This window comes from Cydia amplana, chromosome 27, assembly GCF_948474715.1.
Source record: "Cydia amplana chromosome 27, ilCydAmpl1.1, whole genome shotgun sequence".
In the NCBI taxonomy this organism is placed as follows: Eukaryota; Metazoa; Arthropoda; class Insecta; order Lepidoptera; family Tortricidae; genus Cydia; species Cydia amplana.
The window spans coordinates 4,457,090-4,481,317 of NC_086095.1; the positions used below are offsets into that span (position 1 = coordinate 4,457,090).

At 38.6% G+C, this 24,228-nt stretch overlaps 1 protein-coding gene across 1 annotated transcript; it reads right to left on the reverse strand.

The window, feature by feature from the left end:
- LOC134660532 (transcriptional repressor protein YY1-like) lies at window positions 1–24,216 on the reverse strand. The gene is made up of 12 exons (XM_063516307.1): window positions 23,939–24,216; window positions 21,475–21,574; window positions 20,286–20,397; window positions 16,846–17,029; window positions 15,559–15,623; window positions 9,677–9,814; window positions 7,387–7,473; window positions 5,423–5,524; window positions 3,735–3,836; window positions 2,651–2,771; window positions 642–761; window positions 1–155 (listed from the first exon to the last, which is right to left on the reverse strand). The coding sequence occupies exons 2-12, from the start codon at window positions 21,559–21,561 to the stop codon at window positions 26–28; spliced, it is 1,248 nt and encodes a 415-aa protein (XP_063372377.1). The 5' UTR covers window positions 21,562–21,574; window positions 23,939–24,216; the 3' UTR covers window positions 1–25.
- Window positions 24,217–24,228: the final 12 nt, after the last annotated feature.

A 24,228-nucleotide genomic window follows, 5' to 3' on the forward strand; every position in this document is an offset into this window, starting at 1 on the left:
CACTCATGACACCGCTTCACTGTCTTCACTCATGCGTGTAGAAGATGAGTTGGTGGTTAGAGTCATCCGGAGACATCTCGAGTTGCACGAACTGAGGCGTCGTCCGGGCTGACTCGTATGAACCGCCCCCGTTGCGAGATAGCGAATTTCTTGATCTGTTGGAGAAAGGATTTATCTTAATTAGGTTAACTGGGAGAAATCCCTTAAAGGGATAAGTTCGCCTTTGTTCTGCCTATCCTGTGCCATAAATTTGTGTTTTTGTTGTGTTTGTACATAAATACATAATTTCATTTTTGATACAATTTCTTATTAGCAACTATACTTTTTTAAAGTTTTGTCCAAGTTTAGGCTAGGCTAAAATAAATATTTAACACATTCACTGCCAGACAAAAAACGGCGCACTACCCCAGAAACCGGTCGTCTATAGCTGCGTATAAAACAACCCGCCCAGCGGGTTGTCCGGCATCTGAGCAAAGTTTACGAGCGCCCACCAGGTGGGTTCCTGGTAGTGAATGTGTTAAGTGGGGCTCCCATACAACAAACGTGATTTTCTTGCCGTTTTTTGCGTATAATGCTACGGAACCCTTCGTGCGCGAGTCCGACTCGCACTTGGCCGGTTATTTTCATAATGATATACTCACTTGGCCTTCGCGTGTGTGAGTATGTGTGACTTGAGGTTGGTGCTCTGCGCGAATTTCTTATTGCATCCGTCGAAGGGACACACATAGGGCCGGTCGCCCGTGTGGATCCGAACATGTGTTCTGTAAGTCAATAGGATTCAATTATATAATCACGCCTATTTCCCGGAGGGGTAGGCAGAGACCACGGATTTCCACTTGCTACGATCCTGACATACCTCTTTCTAGGGTTGTAAAAAAACGGTTTTTTTCTGACTTGAAAAAAAAACCGTGAAAAAAACCGTTTTTTTTCTGGAGTACGTTTTTTTCAAAAGTATGAAAACTCAAAATTTGCAAGGCAGTTAATACTTTTATACGGTTGTTTTACTTGTTTTAGACTTTATGTTAACCATTAAACCAATTTAATTTAACAACTTAAATGAAATCTGTAGTGGTAGTTATCGCAATTTACCGTTGGCAACACCAACGCCTCTCGTCGCCGCGTCGGGGAATTCAGGGATTCCGGATACTGTACTGACATACTTGCTTTAATGTACTTAGTTTTAAGTTACTTATATAAATAAATCACGAAAAACCGTTATTGTGGCATATTTTTGTTCATCTGAAAAAAAACCTAATTTAGAAAAAAAACCATGGTGCCAGGTTTTTTTCATGTTTTTTGTTTTTTTTTTCTATTTGCAACCCTACGGCTTTTTCGCTTCCGTTACTTTCATAACATTCCTCATACACGCTCGCCGGTTTAGGGTGCTCTTGACCTGGCCTTTCTTCAGGATTTCCCCGGATTATAATTATAAGGCTGTTTGTAACATAACGAGCTGTGGAAGTCAAATTGCTTTTCATAGAATCTGTGAAATCTTCTGGAATTATTTAACTCTTCACGTGGCGGATTCCCGTAAAAGGCATGTTTATAATGTTTACTAGAAATTTATTGACCCAACAGAAAGTTATGACTCAAACGAGTCTAAAATTATATGTATGTACATAATTATTTTCCGTCGTATTTTCACGGAAACGCGCGAACGTGTCTTGCTGTTTCAGTCTGTCTCGGTACAAAAAGTACTGCGGTTGAGTGAAGTAGCATGACAAATACGATCGTTTAAATTCAGACATTATTCGTGACACCTGTCTTTGTATGAAAAAATCTACTATATGGTCACAGAATAGCTGAATTTATTCCTAGTATTTCTTAGTCTATATGTGACGTTCCACGGGAAAAGGTACCTTAGGGCACTTGGCGCTTACGTCGCATAGCACCGCAATTGTATTGGAGCGGCGTTAATAATAGCGTAGGCGCCAACCGCCATAAGGTACCTTTACCCGTGGGACGTCACATATTTTGAACTTACCTTAGATTAAAATCGAGTGAAAACCTCTTCCCGCAGCCCTCGAAGGTGCATTGGAAGGGTTTCTCCCCGGTGTGGACGAGCTGGTGCCTTTTTAGTTTAGAACTTTCTACAAGTTTTTATATTGTGAAGTGAACTTACCTTAGATTAAAATCGAGTGAAAACCTCTTCCCACAGCCCTCGAAGGTGCACTAGAAGGGCTTTTCTCCGGAATGGACGAATGGTACCTTTTTAGAACTTTCTACAAGTGTTTATATTGTGAAGTGAACTTACCTTAGATTAAAATCGAGTGAAAACCTCTTCCCACAGCCCTCGAAGGTGCACTAGAAGGGCTTTTCTCCGGAATGGACGAATGGTACCTTTTTAGAACTTTCTACAAGTGTTTATATTGTGAAGTGAACTTACCTTAGATTAAAATCGAGTGAAAACCTCTTCCCACAGCCCTCGAAGGTGCACTAGAAGGGCTTTTCTCCGGAATGGACGAATGGTACCTTTTTAGAACTTTCTACAAGTGTTTATATTGTGAAGTGAACTTACCTTAGATTAAAATCGAGTGAAAACCTCTTCCCACAGCCCTCGAAGGTGCACTAGAAGGGCTTTTCTCCGGAATGGACGAATGGTACCTTTTTAGAACTTTCTACAAGTGTTTATATTGTGAAGTGAACTTACCTTAGATTAAAATCGAGTGAAAACCTCTTCCCGCAGCCCTCGAAGGTGCACTGGAAGGGTTTCTCCCCGGTGTGGACGAGCTGGTGCCTTTTTAGTTTAGAACTTTCTACAAACGCTTTTCCTGAAACGAAAGCATATACAAAAATACATGTCAGTACTAGGTACAAGGCAATGTCAGTAAAAAAACTGTAACCGTAATCCGAGCGCCATCTTGATAGTCACGCGTCGTGATTAATTCCTTTGTCTTTTGCTCATTAAAAACAAAACCATTTATTCACGGAACAGCATATTTTTACACAATGGTTACAACCTCATTAATATTGTTTAAAGTGTAATATCGATAGCTTTATACAGTAAACTGATGTGGTGGTGTGCAGTGAACGGAGAATTAATTTTGAAACGCGCTTAACCACCATTTTGGAGTCAACGGCCGGTAGTCCACGTGCTTGTATGGCCAGCTATCGCTTTACAAGAGCTAATAAAATCACCGTACACTGTCTTGTACAGTCAGCAGCAGAAGTTGCTAAGCTGGCGATGTGTTCAAAATGATATTGACGCGACATTATTGTTAAGAGAATAAGAGCATGTCAAGGTAATTTTGAACACCTCGCCCGCTTAGCAACTTATGCTGCTGACTGTACTACAATTTTAGTCGTATTTAAAGCTCCTAATACATTGACACTGGCGATAGGTCCCACTGGACTGAAGCTATAATTATCATAGCCACCCAGCCAAACAAGACATCGGCCACAAAAATTTCTTCATATAAAGCTGTAAAGTGTCATTCAATAGAACTTGCGAACAATGTAAACAAAAGTTACTAGTAAATTGACATTTAGTGTCAATTTTAGTATGGCGGTTTGTTTACATAGTTAGCAAGTTCTATTGAATGACATTTTAGTACCACGATCCCGACTATCGGGTCGTCCGGCCTGGGAACGAAATCATAAAATACCCGATAGTCGGGTTTTCGGCACTGAATGTGTTAAAATAATGAAATTGAATGAGTAGGTACACCTTATAATGTTACATACCACATTATCAATCGTCTAAAAAGTATGTACACGGTGTACATAATACCCACCACATTCCGCGCACACGTGTACCCGCGGCCCGTGCGTGTGCAGATGTTTCCTCATGGCCGAGTTGTCTCTGAACATCTTAGTGCAGCCTTTGTGGGGACACGCTGAAATGAAAAAAAAAGTTTTATGCCAAAAAAAAACATTTTTAGTACAAGCTTTTATCGCCGACTGTACTTTTCTTTCCACAGACAACTAATACTAATCCATACTAATATTATAAATGCGAAAGTGTGTCCGTCTGTCTGTTACCTCTTCACGCTTAAACCGCTGAACCGATTTAGTTGAAATTTGGTATAGAGATTGTTTGAGTCCCGGGGAAGGTCATAGGGTAGTTTTTATCCCAGAAGCCATCCTTCAAGGAGGTAAAAGAGGTGTGGAAGTTTGTACGGGAAATCGTTAAAAAGGAAGTCGCGGGCAAAAGCTAGTAATAATTTCTTTAAAGAGTATAATTAATGTATGAGGTAAGGAGGGGAGGCCTTTGCCCAGCAGTGGGGCACTAAACCAGGCTAACAAAAAAAAACATTTATTTGCGACCAACTTGGATAAATGGATACTAGATACTCATCGAGACAATTCTAAAAACCCAAACACAAGTTTCGTTGTTTTATCGGAATCTGGGAAGTGGGTCAAATTCAACTTGCAAGATTTGACCCGTACAAACTTAGTACCATACATACCTACTTACTTACTGTACAGTCACCTGCAATAATATCTTACTCTTCGAAGGCCGCAGAAACATGTGACAGGCTCTTATAGATCTACAAATAAGATCGTGTCAGATATTTTTGCGGCCTTCGTTGTGCAACATATTCTTGCAGCTGACTGTACATTGCAAGTTAATAAAAAGCTTGTAAAAAAATCTACATTATATTATTTAAAACGTTCTCGATTTTTCCTGGTTCCCGCCATGACATGAGATGGCATTGGGGCCGGATCTTTGTTTGACATAATGATTGAAAGTCATAATTAATGATTGACAGATTATCATTGGTCATAATTCTGAAACAGTTAACTTCAGGAATTTCCTAAGGTTATCCTATGGATGGGCTAGGTTAGGTTTGTTTTATGGCAATCCTGAAAATTTACGCGGTTCTGAGAAAAACCAAATTATGACTAACGAAAATGCGGACAAACAATACATTATGACTTAAAACTTTATGGGAAACAATAGAGCAGGGATGTTACGGATGCCGATTTTTTGACATCCGCGGATGCGGATTTTTAAAGGTTCACATCCGCGGATGCGGATTTTTAAAGGCTCACATCCGCGGATGCGGATGTCAAGATAGTTACATAAAAAACGTCAAATATTACATTTTAGAATTACAATATTAATTTTTATTTCAAAAAACCGGCCAAGTGCGAGTCGGACTCGCGTTCCAAGGGTTCCGTACATTAAGTCCCATTCACGCTTGACTGCTCATTTCTAATAGGTTTTTTTGGTTAATTACTAAATTACCTAGCAGTCTAGCACTTACGCCGATGCTAAGACGTTCCTGTACCGACCTGTTCCACATCCGCATCCGCATTAAACTCCGCATCGATTTTATGCGGATGCGAATGCAGATGCGGATGTTGAAAATAATGCGGAAGTTCCGCGGTTGCGGATGCGGATATTCGCAACATCCCTGCAATAGAGACCCCATTGGGGCTGACAGTAAAGTACCAGTTTCCTAGTAAAACAGCTCACCTATAGTTCTATCCGATGATTCTGGCGAAGGTTTCTTTAGCCTGATCTTGTGGCCGGGCCGCGCGAACTCCGCCAACTGCTTCGGGTCTGATAAGTCTAAACCTGAAAAAATACAGAAAACTTTACGCCACTCACGTTAAATATTTGTATGATGGCCAAAAGTGGACCACTTAAATATATGTAGGTATGTAACACCTGTTTGTAACAGATCTATATCTGAATCCCTAAAGTCTTTTCTCCTATCTTTGCATTCCCTAACATTGTTTGTCATAATGATCAGTTGTCCTAACACTAAAAACCCTAATTTTGGTTTCCCTAATTATTGATTACTTATCCTAATGTTATTAAGCATATTTTCTTTTTTGCGAGGGTCGCAGTTCATAATCATCGCATTTATTCGTGATAAACTATAACATACACAAGTACACAACAAACAGAGAAAATTAAACATAATATAAATACATAGTTTACCACGAAATGGTCCCGCCTCAGCATAATGCTAACCCAGAAGTCAGCGCTGATCTGAGTTCGAACCCTAACCTAACCCACTTTTGTGGCAGCAAGTTCTAAAACCTAACCATTTTTCAGAACCTTACATTATGGAAAATAATCGTTATGACAATTGATCGTTAGGGCATGTGCCCATTAGGACAAACCAGTTAGGGCAAGTGACTTTAGGACAAACGTTGTTAGGGATTCAGAATGACACCCGTTTGTAACACTACCTGCTTTTCGACAAATTAAAAAAAAAATTATATCAGGAAATATAGAAGTGTCCATAAAAGCAGTACAGTGATCCCCACACTAGGCACATCAAATTAAATAAACGTATTGTATTGTATAAACACTATCATTTCGAACATCGACCGTCCGAGGCAAAGTGCATCGAATTTACTTTTCAATATTCTATTATTATTGTTACCATTTTGTTTTTAAATTGTTAATGAGGAGTATAAAATGCATAGTTTATAAAAACCCACTTTTTAATTAACAAGCTTTTATTAGGTCGACCTGTATGTAACTATGTAATGGAATCTAAGGTAACTAATTTAACCATCTTCCAAGGATCGTAGCGTCATGAAAATTGGCAGCTGTATGTAGTTCTGATGACAATACAATAATATGGTACCATCGAGCTGATCTGATGATGGAGACAGGAGGTGGCCATAGGAACTCTGTGATGAAACAACGCAACCTAATTGTGTTAGGGGTTTTTAGAATTGTCTCGATGAGTATTAGTTGTCTGTCGTAAGAAAAGTACAGTCAGCGATAAAAGCTCTTACCAAAAATTAAATTTATGCTTGTTTCCATACTTTTACAAAAAAAGCGGCCAAGTGCGAGTCGGACTCGCCCATGAAGGGTTCCGTATTTAGGCGATTTATGACGTATAAAAAAAACTACTTACTAGATCTCGTTCAAACCAATTTTCGGTGGAAGTTTACATGGTAATGTACATCATATATTTTTTTTAGTTTTATCATTCTCTTATTTTAGAAGTTACAGGGGGGGGGACACACATTTTACCACTTTGGAAGTGTCTCGCGCAAACTATTCAGTTTAGAAAAAAATGATATTAGAAACTTCAATATCATTTTTGAAGACCTATCCATAGATATCCCACACGTATGGGTATGATGAAAAAAAAATTTTCGAGTTTCAGTTCGAAGTATGGGGAACCCCAAAAATTTATTGTTTTTTTTTCTATTTATGTGTGAAAATCTTAATGCGGTTTACAGAATACATCTACTTACCAAGTTTCAACAGTATAGTTCTTATAGTTTCGGAGAAAAGTGGCTGTGACATACGGACGGACAGACAGACGGACGGACGGACAGACAGACAGACATGACGAATCTATAAGGGTTCCGTTTTTTGCCATTTGGCTACGGAACCCTAAAAAAGGCCTCCATACATTACGCGTTAACTCTGGGTGTGACACAATATACTATATTCTCTGTATATACCTGGCATGGTCTCGTTGCCTAGGATGCTTTTCTTGCCGGTCATGTACTCCGTGTAGTCGGGGTCCGGCTCGGGGTTGGAACCGTCATCTGTCAAGTACAAAGTGGAAGTTTGTCGACTTGGAATGCTTGTAGAAATTATTATTTGAGGTCTTTAAAAATAAATAGGGGTCTGCAAACAACATTTTTTGATAATAGTACATTACTGCAGACGCCGGGAAAGAAGGGCTTGCCGGGTGAGTAGGTATAGACGGCCGACCGTAGGGAGGCCGGATAGTGATACGAATTCGGCAAGACCTTTTCACGGCTAGGCATGTATAGTGCTTTTCTCAAACATATGCAATGAAATAAAAAAATTCACCACTCAAAAAAACAAATTATAATAAATATCAACCACCAATAGCTACACGACAAAAGTTTTTTAATTTTCCTTCCAATCCTGCCATAATGACTTTTTTTACGGAAGTCGTCCGTATTTGGCGTGTGTAGTGTTCGAATAGACCCTATTAGGGCCATTATACACAACCTGATAATAAGAATCTCAATTTCAATAAATAAAATAAATGCAGTGGATTTGAAATATTGTCTATGGTCTCTGGTGACTTACGTATAGACAAGATTTTAAATTTATTCATCAACAAATTGAATCATACATATTCGTATTCTTAATATCAGTACGTTCGTGTATAACAGGCGTTAACACGGATATTTTGGTCCGATAACCATTCATTCACTAAAAATATATAAAAAAAAATATAATTCGGCTGTTAAGCCTGTTCATGGACAGAGACCCCATGTTTACATTAGAATTAAAAAAAAAATACTTCCCGGCCTAGGCCTTCAATTTCGTATGAAATTCCTTTACAGTTCTCTAGAGTTGCTCCGCCCTAAACGTGATACTTCGAAGCCTGATATAACGCCCGGAGCGACGACATTTCATTGCATGTTTGAGAAAAGTGAATAATTTCGGAAATAATAATTTAGAAAGAACAAAAAACGGTTATTCCTTCTACCTTTTGAAAAATCGAAACAAAAAATATGAAAAAAATCATAAAAATAGTGCATAAAAAACTCATTCAAACAAAATTAAAACAAACTTGATAAGTTAAGCCGTTTATGAGTTATCGCTAAAAGTCTTCCCCTCTTATTTTATTTAAAAGCCTGGCAACCCTTATTTGTGACCGGATTTTCGCAGGCAACCCTATGCCACTGTATTCGCAATAAAATTACCATAATTTTGATGTATAATTCAAGCGTCAGACAGATGAGTGCAATTATCGATAAAAACTCACCTGTTTAAACTAGGCAACCACATAATAGTGACCGGAAAAAGATAGGCAACCTAGTTGATTTATGTTGTACAAGTTGTATACTTTCCATTGGAACTTATTTCGTTTGTCAGACAGATCGGCGAAATTTGAAAAAAAAAAATATTTTATCAAAAATTAATTAAAAATAGCCTTGACCATATTTCTTTAGACAACCCTATTTATTTATGTTCAGGAACATATTTTCTTTCATAATATGTCAGTTTCATCCGTCAGACATATCGGTGAAGGTCGACCATACATTCTCCTACTATCATAGATATTGCAAGACCGAGAACTGTAGACGGCTGTCAGGAATGGTCACAGTCACAGTGAAAAGCATACACTAAGCAGTATAGTTACCATCATCCTCTCCCGTGGCCCACATGGTGACGCTGAACTCCCCTCCATGGTCTTGATCTGACTGCGCCGTGCCTCGGCCTCCGCGGCCTCCCTCCATGAGGCCAGCACCTGACATAGCATACACTGAGCAGTATAGTTACCATCATCCTCTCCCGTGGCCCACATGGTGACGCTGAACTCCCCCTCCATGGTCTTGATCTGCACCTGCTTCTGCTCCCAGCGCCGCGCCGTCCCTCGGCCTCCGCGGCCTCCCTCCATGAGGCCAGCACCTGACATAGCATACACTGAGCAGTATAGTCACCATCATCCTCTCCCGTGGCCCACATGGTGACGCTGAACTCCCCCTCCATGGTCTTGATCTGCACCTGCTTCTGCTCCCAGCGCCGCGCCGTCCCTCGGCCTCCGCGGCCTCCCTCCATGAGGCCAGCACCTGACATAGCATACACTGAGCAGTATAGTTACCATCATCCTCTCCCGTGGCCCACATGGTGACGCTGAACTCCCCCTCCATGGTCTTGATCTGCACCTGCTTCTGCTCCCAGCGCCGCGCCGTCCCTCGGCCTCCGCGGCCTCCCTCCATGAGGCCAGACCCTGACATAGCATACACTGAGCAGTATAGTTACCATCATCCTCTCCCGTGGCCCACATGGTGACGCTGAACTCCCCCTCCATGGTCTTGATCTGCACCTGCTTCTGCTCCCAGCGCCGCGCCGTGCCTCGGCCTCCGCTGACACCCTCCATGAGACCCATGGGCACTTCGCCTGTAATCACCCAGTTTTGGAGTTAATTAAGATTTTTTGAAGTGAAAACTTCTTTAGCGGCGCTGTGCACTTTTTGAGGTGGGGAAAAAATGTTAAACTCGCGACAGGTCACGTGACCGTAAGACGGACACGTGACCTGATCGAAAAACTATTACAATGTCATTGAGTTTTCACTTCTGCCGGCACTCCCGGAGTGCAACCCGTTGTTTTTTTATCAGAACAGATGTTCTAGAGACGAGCATAGGCCTCCGTTTAACATGGTTTTTGAATATTACGAGGCGTAGGCCTCCTTGAATTTTTGTCACTAAAATTAGTGCAGTGTGTAATTCCAGCTCCATAATTACAAGAATTACAATATTTACAATTACATACATAGGCGGGTCAGCACAGTTCATAATGTATGAGAGCTCTACATGAATTCTCACACTAGAGATTTTTGAGATGTGATAACCTATGTTGCAAATACTATATTTTTAAAAAAATCTCCACAAAATATGTCACATGGTTTTAATAAATCCAAACTATTATTAAAATAGAAAAAATATATCAAAACATGAATCCGACACTCGAGATTTTTTAATATGCAGTTCTCAAACATATACTCATTATGTATTTATATTTTCTCCCAGCTTGACACCAAAACCAGCTCCCAATAATTTTCTTTATTAAAAATATTTTTTTACATAAAAATAACAACTATGTGTACATAACAATTACATGTTAATTAAGCTCTGTATATTTACTATATCCTACAAAAAAATCTCTCACGTAAATTAATCCATTTAATTACTATTAACCATTTTTGTTTTGAAAATGTTTTCGTTGCTTCGAGAAAATGGACAGTGGGTTTGTTTTTCACTTTCTCAAATCTCTTTCTCATGTTAGTGTAACAACAAAAAATCTCCCACGTATATGTAATATTGTATGGAATAAAACCATTATTAAATCATCCAAGCTATTTAAATTACCCTAAATGGCGGGTACTGATTCACTGTAGAGAACGTTTTATCGACTTCCATATCTCCGTCTCACTTCAATGTTCGCGGCAGACGATTGTTCCGCTTCAACAGCCGAGAGTTCGCGATCCGATCGACCGTTAATTCTCCCATGACTATCTTACCCAGTTTCATCGGTATGCGTTGCGCGCTTACTTAACACACCTCAGGCCAAGCTCCTATAAAACGCGCAATGCATGCATGCATTGCGGTATCTCCTATACGTCACATATGTCAGCTATGAGGCTATGACATGGCTATGACAGACTGTGGCAGTTAGTTCCAAACAAGTATACAGACTTGTCTACCCACCATAAAGTTTAGCGTAAAGAGAATATATCACTCCTTAGTGAAAAACCATACGGTTTGTGCGAAGTTGAGCGTTATGTCAATGCTAATAAAGATGATGGTTTGACTTACGGAAATGAATAATATAATATCATTTTATTTTATATTTCCAATTCCCGTTTCATTTACACCCAATATTAAATCTTTTTCCGTAATAAAATGCGTATATAATTACTGTCAACATCTGTATTTATTTTATTTCTTTAACCCCCGTTATTCATAAACGCGCTACAAACCTCAATTAGCTAAAAATAGTAATAATCGTTTGTCCTTATCTGTCACTTTAACTTATGTATTTGTAAGTAAGGGATAAACATAATTGAACTAAATCAGGCCCGTAAAGTTTATGAATAAAGTGGTTAATCTTTATTGCACAAAAGAAAAACCTTATAGTACAAGAGGCGGACTTAATGCCATAAGGCATTCTCTACCAGTTAACGATGGCTTGTCCTCCGGCCCATTTGATCGATGACCTCCTTTGATTATTTATTTTTAATGGACGCCAAAATCCAGACAGGAACTTCGATTTTGACATTTACCACAGTAATGCAGTCGGTAGCAATGTCGCGCTTCAAAATTGCTGCAGTCGACTGCATTGCTGTAGAAAACGTGAAAAAGGTCATTCAAAGGGTAATAGGGTTATATACACCGCGGGATTTAATAACCCGAAAGATTTAAACCAACGATTTTAGAGTCTAATTAGAGTATATAAAGTTATATAACACATAGTCCAAAAACCCTTAATTTAAGAGATATTAATTATTTAAAACAAATCACAAGTTAAAAAATCTCAATTCTAACACACCCTTATGCGTGACGTAGCCACCAACTAATTTTACACGCAGACGCACTAACTACATGGTTATTAGCCAGTTTCACTTAATTAAGTTTGATATCCTACAAAAAGGTTTCACTACCGAAATTTTGTTCTGTTCTCAATCACGAGAGTACAAACTATTTACCTTTACGATAACTGGCTGATAGTTTGACGAAAATGACGAAATTGATGTCAATAAAATGACATATTTCATATGTCACACAAGATATGCGCAAGATAACATCTTTAAATTTGATTGACTGTAATAAATAAAATTCATTTAGCGGATATTCACTTTGTGTACGGATTTGGAAACCCGAAGAACTATGTGCTTCCGGCACGACGGACCCACTTCAGCCTAGAAGTTCGTAAATTGGCTAGACGAACAATACCCTGAGAGGTGGATTGGCCGTGGAAGCAACGTTCTAACCTGGCCCGCCCGGTCACCCGACTTAACGCCATTGGTTTTTTCTATGGGGAACTCTGAAAGATAAGGAAGGAATACTCAACACCAGTGAACTCTGGAGAAGAATTATTAATAAAAATTCGAACGGCTTCCGAAGAAATAAAGAACACTTTTGTAAACCTAAATAATGAAATCCGTTTAAAATTAAATCTTTGTGCTGAAAACGGTGGTACACACTTCGAAAACCTAATTTATTAAATTAATAAAAAAGCGTAATTGTTTAACATAGTTGTTTATTTTACTTTACTCGGTATAAATCAACACATCGAGAATTTAAAATACGTACTGATAAGCATGATCGATATTTTAATAAAAGGTCATTCAAGTAATCATCCCTTTCCAGCTGTAGTATGAGTTAAAACAATAAGAGGCATGATTTCTTTCGGATATAATCATGGTTAATGGCTTTGGTTACCTCACTCAAAGGAAAAGATTTTATCGCAAAGTTTCAACAATAATAACTGCACTGTACCTACTGTTGTAGTAATTAATAAAGTTTTGATACAATTTGTGGTATTTTGAGGTGCCAATCCATTGAAATAATTTCAACGTAAACATGATCCTAGACATAACTTGACAATTCTTGTCATGGAACACATGTCACTGCATTCGCCGTGCATCGTATGATATCGGAGTGATTCATGAAATGTCATGCTCGCTCTCTGTTTCTCTACTTGAGATTAATTAAACTCGCTCACTCTCTGAATAAAGGTTTGTTCACAAAGAAGCGGTAAATTAATATGATTTAATTTGCACTGAAATAGTAGTTTAATTAAAATATATAATTGGACCCATGTTGATATAACATTATTTACTCGTACTGTCGTCAAAAATACGTGGTTTAAATCTTTCGGGTTATTAAATCCCGCGGTGTATAAAATTAAATGATGCATTAATAAAACTTTAGTTAATTAACAATATTATATTAAATCATTAACAACTTTGACAGCACGATCTCTTCGCAGGTAGGTGCTCTACAAGGAGTTTATATTACAACATTATTTCCAAGAAATAATCTCTCATTGTTACGAAAATGTTGGTAGGGTGGCTTTAGGTTACTTTTCGTTCATATCGTCTTGGATATGGGTGAACATGGTGTTAATACACTCAGTATCAATCAACCTGTAAAGATATTGTAGCCTGGCCTTTTCTCGAAAAGTCTTCTAGAAAAATTTACGCTCATATCGTCTCGGATATGAGTATATTTGGTATCAGTGCATTCAGTATAATATCCTGAACACAAATATATGAGATGACAAGCGCGAAAGTGGTGAGGGTAGTTGCTATGACGCAAAGTTTTTACCATTTTTCTTTTAAACATACCATGTGGGGTACCAAATGAAAGGGCCTTGTGAGTAGATCACAAATATATAACACACTGTAACACTTTTACTACTTAATCCAACAAATTATTTGAAAACGTTCAAAAATTTCACAATGAGTTGAATTCCAACTGCTCTAAATTGACTAAGATAACTTGATCCCAAGTTTCCTTGCAATTATACGTGATCGAGGGCCAGGCTCATACTAGTTCTCATGTCGCGATGCGCTAACGCTAACAAAAACTAAGCGTTACGAATTGCTGACATTTGCTTCTTTTAGTTTCACTCTACTCAAGCATCGGATGACAGGATCGTTGAAAAGGGACAAACATATCCTTTGACGTTACGTTACTCTTCTCGTGAATTGTCAAATTTTAAAATTCGAAATTAGCTTTGGAATTTGTCCGGGTGGCTATTCGAAGTATAACTTGGTGGACGGTACTTACTAACCAAATAAGCTTGAGATCCAGTATCATAGATAGTTGTAAGACTTCAAGGGTCTATTTATATCTGACTGTGCATCCTGTATTCTAAACGTTTTGTGAATAGATATAAAAATTGACACCTATCATTTTTCACATAAACACAGACACTTTATGCATTGAATTATTAAACCTTAACGCAATGCCATAAGTCATAAGGTATATTTTCCTAATATACCTTGATGCTAATTCGAACTTTGTTATAAAAGATGTCATTTTATATAATTCGCGCGTGCATTTCACTCGTACTAGATGAAATATGTATTGGTGCGAGCGAGACGGTTGGGCGAATGATAACAAAATGATATCTTTTTGACATCTTAAACAAAGTTTGACTTGGCCTCTGTGGAAGCCTGGAAATACAGCATACTTCATTGACTTTTTATGCTGGAAATTGATTTAATAATTGCGAGAAAAATAAGTATGTTATTCTTCAATAACTTGTACAGTTACTGTCAAAAAACTAGAAATGTCCATTAATTGTGTAGAACATTATTAGCTGTTTGTTTCCAATATCATGCTGCTATTCTGCGAATATAGCAGTTCCTCAGGCAGATAAATTAAACATGATCGAAACAAATACTATTAACCACAATAGTAAACTTTTCTCTCAGTGTGGGATATTCTCGGTCATGAAAAACTTACAAAGTTATTGTTTTTTTCATTAAATCTATAATTAATATTATTGTCGGGAGAAATTCTGACCGTGTAGTCGTGTAAGCTTCATAGCCCATTCTTCAAAAAATCTCTAGTGTGAAATTACTGTTTAGGTAGTATAAAATAAAAGATAAAAAAAATGTTATTTCTCAAAAACGGGAACAGATATCAAGTTGTTAATTCGCAGCCGGGTAGTCAATATGATATATAATTCACCCGTGTAGAAACATTTGACTGTGCAATTAATGTAACTTTAACTTTATATTGACTCCACTAACAATACAAAGTATTGTACTAATTGGTGAATTCAATTCAGCATTAATTGGTGAATTCAATATACACGAAAAAATCCCATAATTAGTTTTATTTCATGAGTAACTATCGCGGTAGGTAACCGAAGACAATATTAAGGTGTAAAGCATTTTGCCGGCATTTTGCCACGGCTCATGGGAGCCTGGGGTCTGCTTGACAACTAATCCCAAGAATTGACGTAGGCACTAGTTTTTACGAAAGTGACTGCCATCTGACCTTCCAACCCAGAGGGTACTAGGGAACTGGGCCTTTATTAGGATAACTTTCTGACAGCGCGAGCCATATATTATGATCTCGTCTTTGCAACATTTTATGTGAAAATGTTTCTGGTGGGATAATACTTACCAATAGGCATAAGGTGGTGAACGTTGTTCGTGTTGTTCGCTTTAACCGCGGGCCTGCCGCGACCTCTGTGGATTTAAAACATTATATTATAAAAATAAAATTTAAAATAAGTTTTTGGCAAAAATTTCATTTTTGGTACAAGCTTTCATCGCTGACTTTAGTAGTAGGTACTTTTCTTACGACAGACAACTAATACTCATCGAGACAATTCTAAAAACCCCTAACACAATTAGGTTGAGTTGTTTGATCACAGAGTTCCTATGGCCACCTCCTGTCTCCATCATCAGATCAGCTCGATGGTACCATAATATTGCATTGTCACCCGACTTACATGTGTATGCAAAATTTCAGCTCAATCGGAAACCGGGAAGTGGATCAAATTTAATTTGCAAGATTTGATTACAGACGGACAGACAACGGGACAGGTGAAACTAAATAAAAACTTGTAAAAAGTTATTTTTCCTTAAGTCTATTTTTTTATTCGGTAGACTGAAATGACAGTTAATAGTATGAACATGAAATGTCATTTCATGAACATGAAATGTCATTTCATACTATTAACTGTCATTTCAGTCTACCGAATAAAAAAATAGACTTTAAGCATACAAAATTACTTGAATACGTTCGTTGTCTGTGGCATCGTAGCTCTCCAACTGATGGACCGATTTCGATGCGGTTTTTTTACGTGAAAGCGAGTTTCCTAGCGGTGGTTCTTAGCTATGTTTGGTAAAAATCTATCCAGCAGTTTGAAGAGTATCAGCTCTTACAAAGTGATGTAAGGCATCACTCCATAGTATAAAGCAAAGTCGCTTCCCGCTGTCTGTCTGTCCCTATGTATGCTTAGATCTTTAAAACTACACAACGGATTTTGATGCGGTTTTTTTTTAAATAGAGTGATTCAAGAGAAAGGTTTATGTATAGTTTGTTAACCCGTGCGAAGCCGTTGCGTTTTTGTCATAAAATTAATTTTTTTGGTATAATGTGAAGTGTTTCTTTTATTTATTAATTGAGGAGTGTCTTTTCAAAAGGGTTTATTTTTTTCTTAGCGGTACTTCTAGAGAGAACCTTGCTCAAGAAAACTTAAGGTCCAATTTAGAAATAGATTCCCAGAAAAAATAAACCCTTTTGAAAAGACACTCCTCAATTATACTTTGGTAGGGAGACTACTTATGTAAGGTAAAATCTAAATAACTGGAGACCCTAAACTCCAAACCAGCTAAGCGTTGGACGGTAACCATGGTGACTGACCAGCTAAGCGCTGGACGGTAACCATGGTGACCGACTCACCTGTTATTACTAGTTGAAGGCGGGGTAGCATACACCGGATCATAAGAGTCGTTGGCAGCGAGTACTTCCTCTCCGGACATCCCCGGTAGAATTACCTCTTCGCTCCCGACTGCAAGTTTGTAATCTGTCAGCAGCGCTGACATGGGGTGTGATGATGATGGTGATAGGTGCAATTGGCTGTGAGCTGATGAGAAGTGATAGGGTTTTTGGGTGCCACGGTAAGATATTAAAAACCTTCGATCAACACGGGCTTCCGACAGGTCAGAAGGGATAGGCCCAAGCGATATCTTGACATTCAAATCATTCTGCCATTTTTCACGGGGGGGAACGTGGACACAGTCGCACTTCTCACACACTTACATACAAAATTCAATCTGTAATGACGACACAAATACATAGAAAAAGACACACGTCAAAGACAAATCTTGCAAACCTCGATCTCTTTTTGTGTACGGACGAGTCACAAGTGTGACAACACGCACACTAACACATTTTCGTCAAAGAATTTTATTGTTTTCTGAGAGATGAGAAGTCGGATTTGTCCCTCGACCGATCCGCAATTTGTACTGGGCGAGCAAAATCGATAAATCCAGCAATTACATGAGACTAAAACATAATAATTGTGTTTAAATGTAATTAATCGTATGACATGTAAAAAAAATATTGCATGTGAAATGTAACACCTTCTTTTTGTAAATTTTATGTCCCCGACCTCTTTTTACAACAAAAAACCGAGCAATTAGGCATTTTTTCTGCTGCTGCGTTCACTCGCGCGTCTGGACTCGGTCTAGTTAAAAATCCGAGCGCAACTAGTTTTATTACCCGCGCTAGATCAGTTGATCTTGTACCTAGGCAGAGGGGAAATAGTGCGAATGCCGCATCCCTTCCGTGTTGATCGAAGTTAAAAACAGTTATGAAATCAAAAGATTACGAAGACATGCAAAGTAGTGCAGAATAGTTATTTACGATACAAATGCGGAAAAGAGGAAATTCGAAACGAGTGGCGATATATTAAAACACGACTGAAGGGAGTGTTTTAAATCGACACTAGTTGCGAATTCCCTATTAGCACGTGTATCGTACAACGTTTTACAGTACATATGCCCCTTTAAATATTTGACATAGCAACGAAAAGTGCTTATTTACGCACTAGTGCGGGAAAGTAGCACCATATCGTCAGGTGACAAGCAAGTCACTAATTACTATAATATATTTAAACAAAAATCAACCTTCTTTTCGTACTAATATGGTTCACTATGGCTATGAACTTGTGGTGGTACTTAGTGACTTTTGCTTGTCACCTGACGATATGTACTGTAATACATATTTTAGCTGTAATTTTGAGAGCTATGTTAGCGCTTGGCGCTACTTTACGCGTCTTAGTATTTCGTTGTCTAAACCAAAACTAAAAATAATAAAACAATCTTGAGAATACGGACACCCAAAAATCAGATGAATAGTGATGATTTGATGAAAGATCGGAAAGGGTGTCCATGTGCTGTTCAAAGTTATAAGTAAAGTAAAAATAAATGACTAAGTTATACAGAATCACAATACAGTTAGACCAAGCCATAGAGAAATATAGTAAGACAAGAGTGCTCACTCCATACATCAGTTAGACTATTAATTTCAGTGTCTACATCTAGCATGGAGTAGCGGAACTATCAGTACTGCTACTTGACAATAGATGTAGCACCGACCGGAAAGTCTTATCTCAACAGCATAAGACTTTCCGGTCGGTGCTACATCTATTGTCAAGTAGCAGTACTGATAGTTCCGCTACTCGATACTAGATGCTAAGTCTTTTTGGTACTAAAACTGATGTATGAAGTGAGCAGTCTATGTATTTTTTTCTCTATGACCAACCAAGCTAAGTAGGTAGTCTGTGCGGAAAGAGAAGTCGTGGAATTGGGCCCTATACATTTCACGACTCTTCTCTTTACGCACAGAGTCTACAGTTGTTTGATTTACATTACTGCTTTTTGTCCGTTACCTAGGGATACCATACTTTAGTTTGCTTTACATTGCTACTGACATATCCGGCGTGACAGACTATAGACTAGGCCAAAGGTATGGTGCAATATTTAGCGATGGCGCCACCTTTGGCCTACTGTCGAGTAGATGTCGTGAATTTCAATATTAACAAATTAACACATATCAGTGAAAGAATAAGGATCCAAGTCAAATAGCGTTCTACGAGATAAGTTTTAATCTCGTGTTGAAAGATGGCAGTTAATGTACTCTGGCTACGTAATTTACCATGACAGTAAATCTCTATACACTCTATACTCTTTGTCTATACTAAGCAGAGATCGGACAGACTGGCGTCACTGCTCGCAATAATGTGGACATGACTCCAAATTTGATTAAATAATTAATCATTTGATTATTTTTTTACCTGAGATTTAATTAGGTTCCCTAGTCAATAAATAGCACTTAAATATATTTTTGATATAAAAAATGAGTACCTAAAGTGTCATTCAATAGAACTTGCTAACTATGTAAACAAACCGCCATACTAAAATTGACACTGAACGTCAATTTACTAGTAACTTTTGTTTACATAGTCAGCAAGTTCTATTGAATGACACTATACAGAAAATTTGGAAAACATACTGATTATTTTCTTTAATAAATTTACATTATAAGAAATCTTTGTGTTATTTATTGATTAGGAATCAAAATTAAACCTCAGGTAAGAAATTAATTAAATGATTAATTATTTAATCAATTTTGGAGTCATGTCCACATTATTGCGAGCAGTGACGCCAATTTGTCCGATCTCTGATTAGGGTTGCCAGATGGTCGGGATTTGGCGGGATTCCCCCGATTTTTAGCATGTGTTCCCGATTCCCGACCAAGTGAAAATTGTCCCGAAAAACATCTTCACGTTATAAAATAATACCTAATTTCAAGTTCCGAACTGTCGTCGTCGAGCGTTAATGGGCAGAGCAGCTGACGTAGTGTCAATAATGTAAAATATCGTTGTTTTTGATACAATTACTTTAATTGAATGTTTTTTTTCCCGACTTAAGTCCCAAAATCCCGAAAAATTGATATTTTTTCCCGATAATAGCACCTTTCGATATGGCAACCCTATCTCTGATACCATAAAGAAATATAGTAAGACAAGAGTGCTCACTCCATACATCAGTTCAGACTATTAATTTCAGTGTCTACATCTAGCACCGAGTAGTGGAACTATCAGTACTGCTACTTGACAATAGATGTAGCACCGACCGGAAAGTCTTATCTCAACAGCATAAGACTTCCCGGTCGGTGCTACATCTATTGTCAAGTAGTAGTACTGATAGTTCCGCTACTCGATGCTAGATGCTAATAGTCTTTTTGGTACTAAAACTGATGTATGGAGTGAGCACTCTATGTATTTTTTTCTCTATGCTGATACTAAGATAAGATGGAATGGGTATGATACGCACTGCTGAACTGACCTTCCTCCAAGTGGTGCATGCCAATCACCTGTTCCTCAACCTCCTCATACTGGTCGTCAGTTATGTACTCTTCATACTGGCCGGTTTCTATTTCTTCATACTGTAACAAATTATAGGGGATGAAGCGCTGGTGGCCTAGCGGTAAGAGCGTGCGGCTTGCAATCCGGAGGTCGCGGGTTCAAACCCCGGCTCGTACCAATGAGTTTTTCGAAACTTATGTACGAAATATCATTTGATATTTACCAGTCGCTTTTCGGTGAAGGGAAACATCGTGAGGAAACCGGACTAAACCAAAAAAGGTCTAGTTTCCCCTCTGGGTTGGAAGGTCACATGGCAGTCGCTTTCGTAAAAACTAGTGTCCACGCCAATTCCTTGGATTAGTTGCCAAGCGGACCCCATCAGGCTCCCATGAGCCGTGGCAAAATGCCGGGACAACGCGAGGAAGATGATAAGCTTAGAAATGTCACTTTGTCGGGGTGGGCTCTAACCCACGACTAGAATTCCGGAGCACTAGTCTATGCTCTGCCAACTGAGCTACCACGAAGGCTACCAAAGTCACTTCCCACTGTCTGTCTGTCCCTATGTATGCTTAGATCTTTAAAACTACGCAACGGATTTTGATGCGGTTTTTTTAATAGATACCTAGAGTGATTCAAGAGGAAGGTTTATGTATAATTTTTTAACCCGTGCGAAGCCGGGGCGGGTCTCTAGTTAAATCAATAAACAACATTTTTATTTGTCTATTTCAGCTAAAAGACTTTTAAAAGGGGTGCAAAACTGTGTCAAATGTACTAATGTAGGTTAAAATAGGTTCCAAGGTAGGGTAGAAGGGGGGGGGGGGGGGGGTAGGGTTGCCAGATGGTCGGGATTTGGCGGGATTCCCCCGATTTTTAGCATGTGTTCCCGATTCCCGACCAAGTGAAAATTGTCCCGAAAAACATCTTCACGTTATAAAACAATACCTAATTTCAAGCTCCGAACTGTCGTCGAGCGGTAATGGGCAGAGCAGCTGACGTAGTGTCAATAATGTAAAATATCGTTGTTTTTGATACGATTACTTTAATTGAATGTTTTTTTTCCCGACTTGAGTCCCAAAATCCCGAAAAATTGATATTTTTTCCCGATAATAGCACCTTTCGATATGGCAACCCTAGGGGGGGGAGGGGGTTAGTGTTACCTTGACGCCGACTTGGTCGTCCCCATCTATCTCTATGCCGCCGTGCGTCCCGATCTCCACCTCACACATGATCTCCTGGTTCATCATGGTGAACCGCGCCCTGGAAACATTAAACGGTGTGTAACTCAGTGTTATTCCCACTAGTTACCACCAAGTTGTTACCAGTGGTAACTAATGGGAATTTTTTTCCCACCTTTTACCACTGGTAACTACTAGGAAAAATAATTCCCAGTAGTTACCACCAACATTTTGTTATAGTTAATAAATACAAATAATAACAGTATAAATATAGTGATTTTGAATTGTTTATAATAAAAATTCCCAGTAGTTACCATCCAACCAGTGGTAAAACGTGGGAAAAAAATTCCCAGTAGTTACCACTGGTAACTAGTGGGAATAACCCGTAACTTACGGCAGTCGATACTGTCGATAGGCGGGTTCACACAGAACGAGCCGCCTCGCGAGGAAATGACATGATAAAGTTTGAAATCAGAAAGGCCTATGCGTCAAAATGGTCCCAAAACCATAGACTACGAATCCTCTAGACGGAGTTTAGAGCAATTATTTCATGAAACCGATGCTGCCAAAAATACTGGGGTGCGGGGGACGAGGTGAGCGAGTCCCGTGCCGTGATTGGTCCGTTCAAAGACACGGACGTCTTACACACACACTTTGACTCGAAAATGGAGTAAAACTACCGTATATTTGTGGCAGAGGGGGTAGCGCTACTATGCTCAGTCTGGAGGATGTCTTGTCTGTGCCCAAAACCAACAGAGTTGAGAGTTGGGTCATTAGATAGGTATTTCTCTGAACTTCATTTCGTTCTATGGGCACCAAACGGAATTCCATTGCAGAACTGAGATATTGGTATTTTAGTCAAAATGTCGTCACCCTTATTACCTAGGCAATAGAGTCCACCGCCGGGCGAGCGCGGCAAATCATTCGGTGTGCTCGCCTTCATTTACTTACTTGGACTCTATTGCCTAGGTAATAAGGGTGACAACATTTTGGCTAAAATACTAACATCTCAGTTCTGCAATGGAATTCCGCTTGGTGCCCATAGAACAAAATGAAGTACATAGAAATACCTATCTAATGACCTTACTCTCATTTCTGTTGGCGTTGGGTCCAGGCTCCATACAAAGTTGCCCATGGTCCTTTAACAAATTATGTTTACCCAGCAGGTAACAACTTGGTGGTAACTAGTGGGAATAACTCGTCTTGTTTGGCTGGGTGGAAATTAATGTGTTAAACTTTAACGGTATAGGTATAATACCGATTTCTGCAGGTAATAAATCTTTTCGTTTAATTCAAAGTGGATACTGTTATTTTAATCTATTGCTGGTAACTAAATAGGAACTTCCAAAAATAGTTTAGCAAATTCAAAAGATTTTTTTTCCATTTCTTGTGTCATTTATAGAAATACCCGTAGCTGTTCATCAATTAATGTTAAGTAGGTACATACCTACTTTTTTCAACTTTATAAATAAGTGTTAATTAAAAACAATAAAATTAGATAAAAAATAAAGAGTATTGACCTTTACAAGATGATAATTTTAATACAGTACCTACACTCTACATACATATCAAACAGTGTAGACATGAATGTGTGTGGACTATGGATGTTTTTACCTGCTGGGTAAACATAATTTGTTGAAAAATAACATTTAAAATAATTAATAGACCAGTTATAAACACGTATAAAATAATTATGAACCTCAATCACAATAGGTAAGTTTCTAGTAAGAATGAAGATGTAACAGTATGTTTAATGAGTAGTCATTAATTTAACATTTCTATATCACCCATTAGATAAGCATGCAAGATTAAATACAAACAAATACGGAAAGTAGTTTGTTTGGTATCTGTTCTAAAAAAAAAACTTTGACAGGTGCGTCTGTTTGGTCACATTCCTTGGCCGACCAACGGGACGGGAGGTCGGAAGATAAAATTAAAACTATTAAACACAACAAATAAAGGAAATGGAATGTCATTATATCTAAATCTAATGTAATGTGCGTAAAAATGCCCAAAACTTTATAAATAACGCGCAAATGCACGTCAATGCAAAGTGGCTAGTTCCGAAAACAATTAACTAGGTGATATCATATTACAGAAGACAGCCTACGTAATTGAATTGGTTGTCACTGTTTCTTGGCGTGACCGTAACGATATATGCAGTGATTACCGCATAAATTACTGCATTGATGCAGGAAAACAACTAGCGGTTACACTGAGGACGATAGCCGCTGCCGGCAGTGGCGGTCGGCGGACAGGATAAGAACGACTTTTTTGGGATATCTATAAAACGACCACGCCAAACGCTAACCAGATCAAACCCCCACAATTTGACCTTCATCCACTCACCTTCAGAACACACCCAACACCGTAAATTCATAGAAAATACAAAGCACTTGTTACAATGTGTCAAATCGTATGAACGTTTTTGGTGGAAATAATTTACCTTTATTTATCTTATAACAAAAGCTGCACGGCCACTTGGAGACAAATTTGGACTGCTGCGTAGGTACGGAATTTTTCCGAGTAATCTTCGCCCCTATCTATCCCCCAGACTTCAGTGAAAAAAAGTTCGATATTTAGGCTCAAAAATATTTGAAATTTACGCGAAAATGTTTATAAAATATGTCCGACTAAACATGGCGTCAAAGATGTCCGACCAAATTCAATATGGCGTACAAAATGGACGCCGCCCGAGCAATGGCGAAAAGATAAAGCCTACACACACGACATACT

Excerpts from the sequence above, each read along its gene's own strand:
- LOC134660532 (XM_063516307.1), bottom strand. The coding sequence starts at position 21,561 with ATGATGAACCAGGAGATCATGTGTGAGGTGGAGATCGGGACGCACGGC. Across the intron at positions 17,030-20,285 it reads GGAGGAAGGTCAGTTCAGCA|CTCACAGCCAATTGCACCTA; the intron begins GTGCGTATCATA and ends ACTTCTCATCAG. Across the intron at positions 9,815-15,558 it reads TCACCACCTTATGCCTATTG|GCGAAGTGCCCATGGGTCTC; the intron begins GTAAGTATTATC and ends GGGTGATTACAG.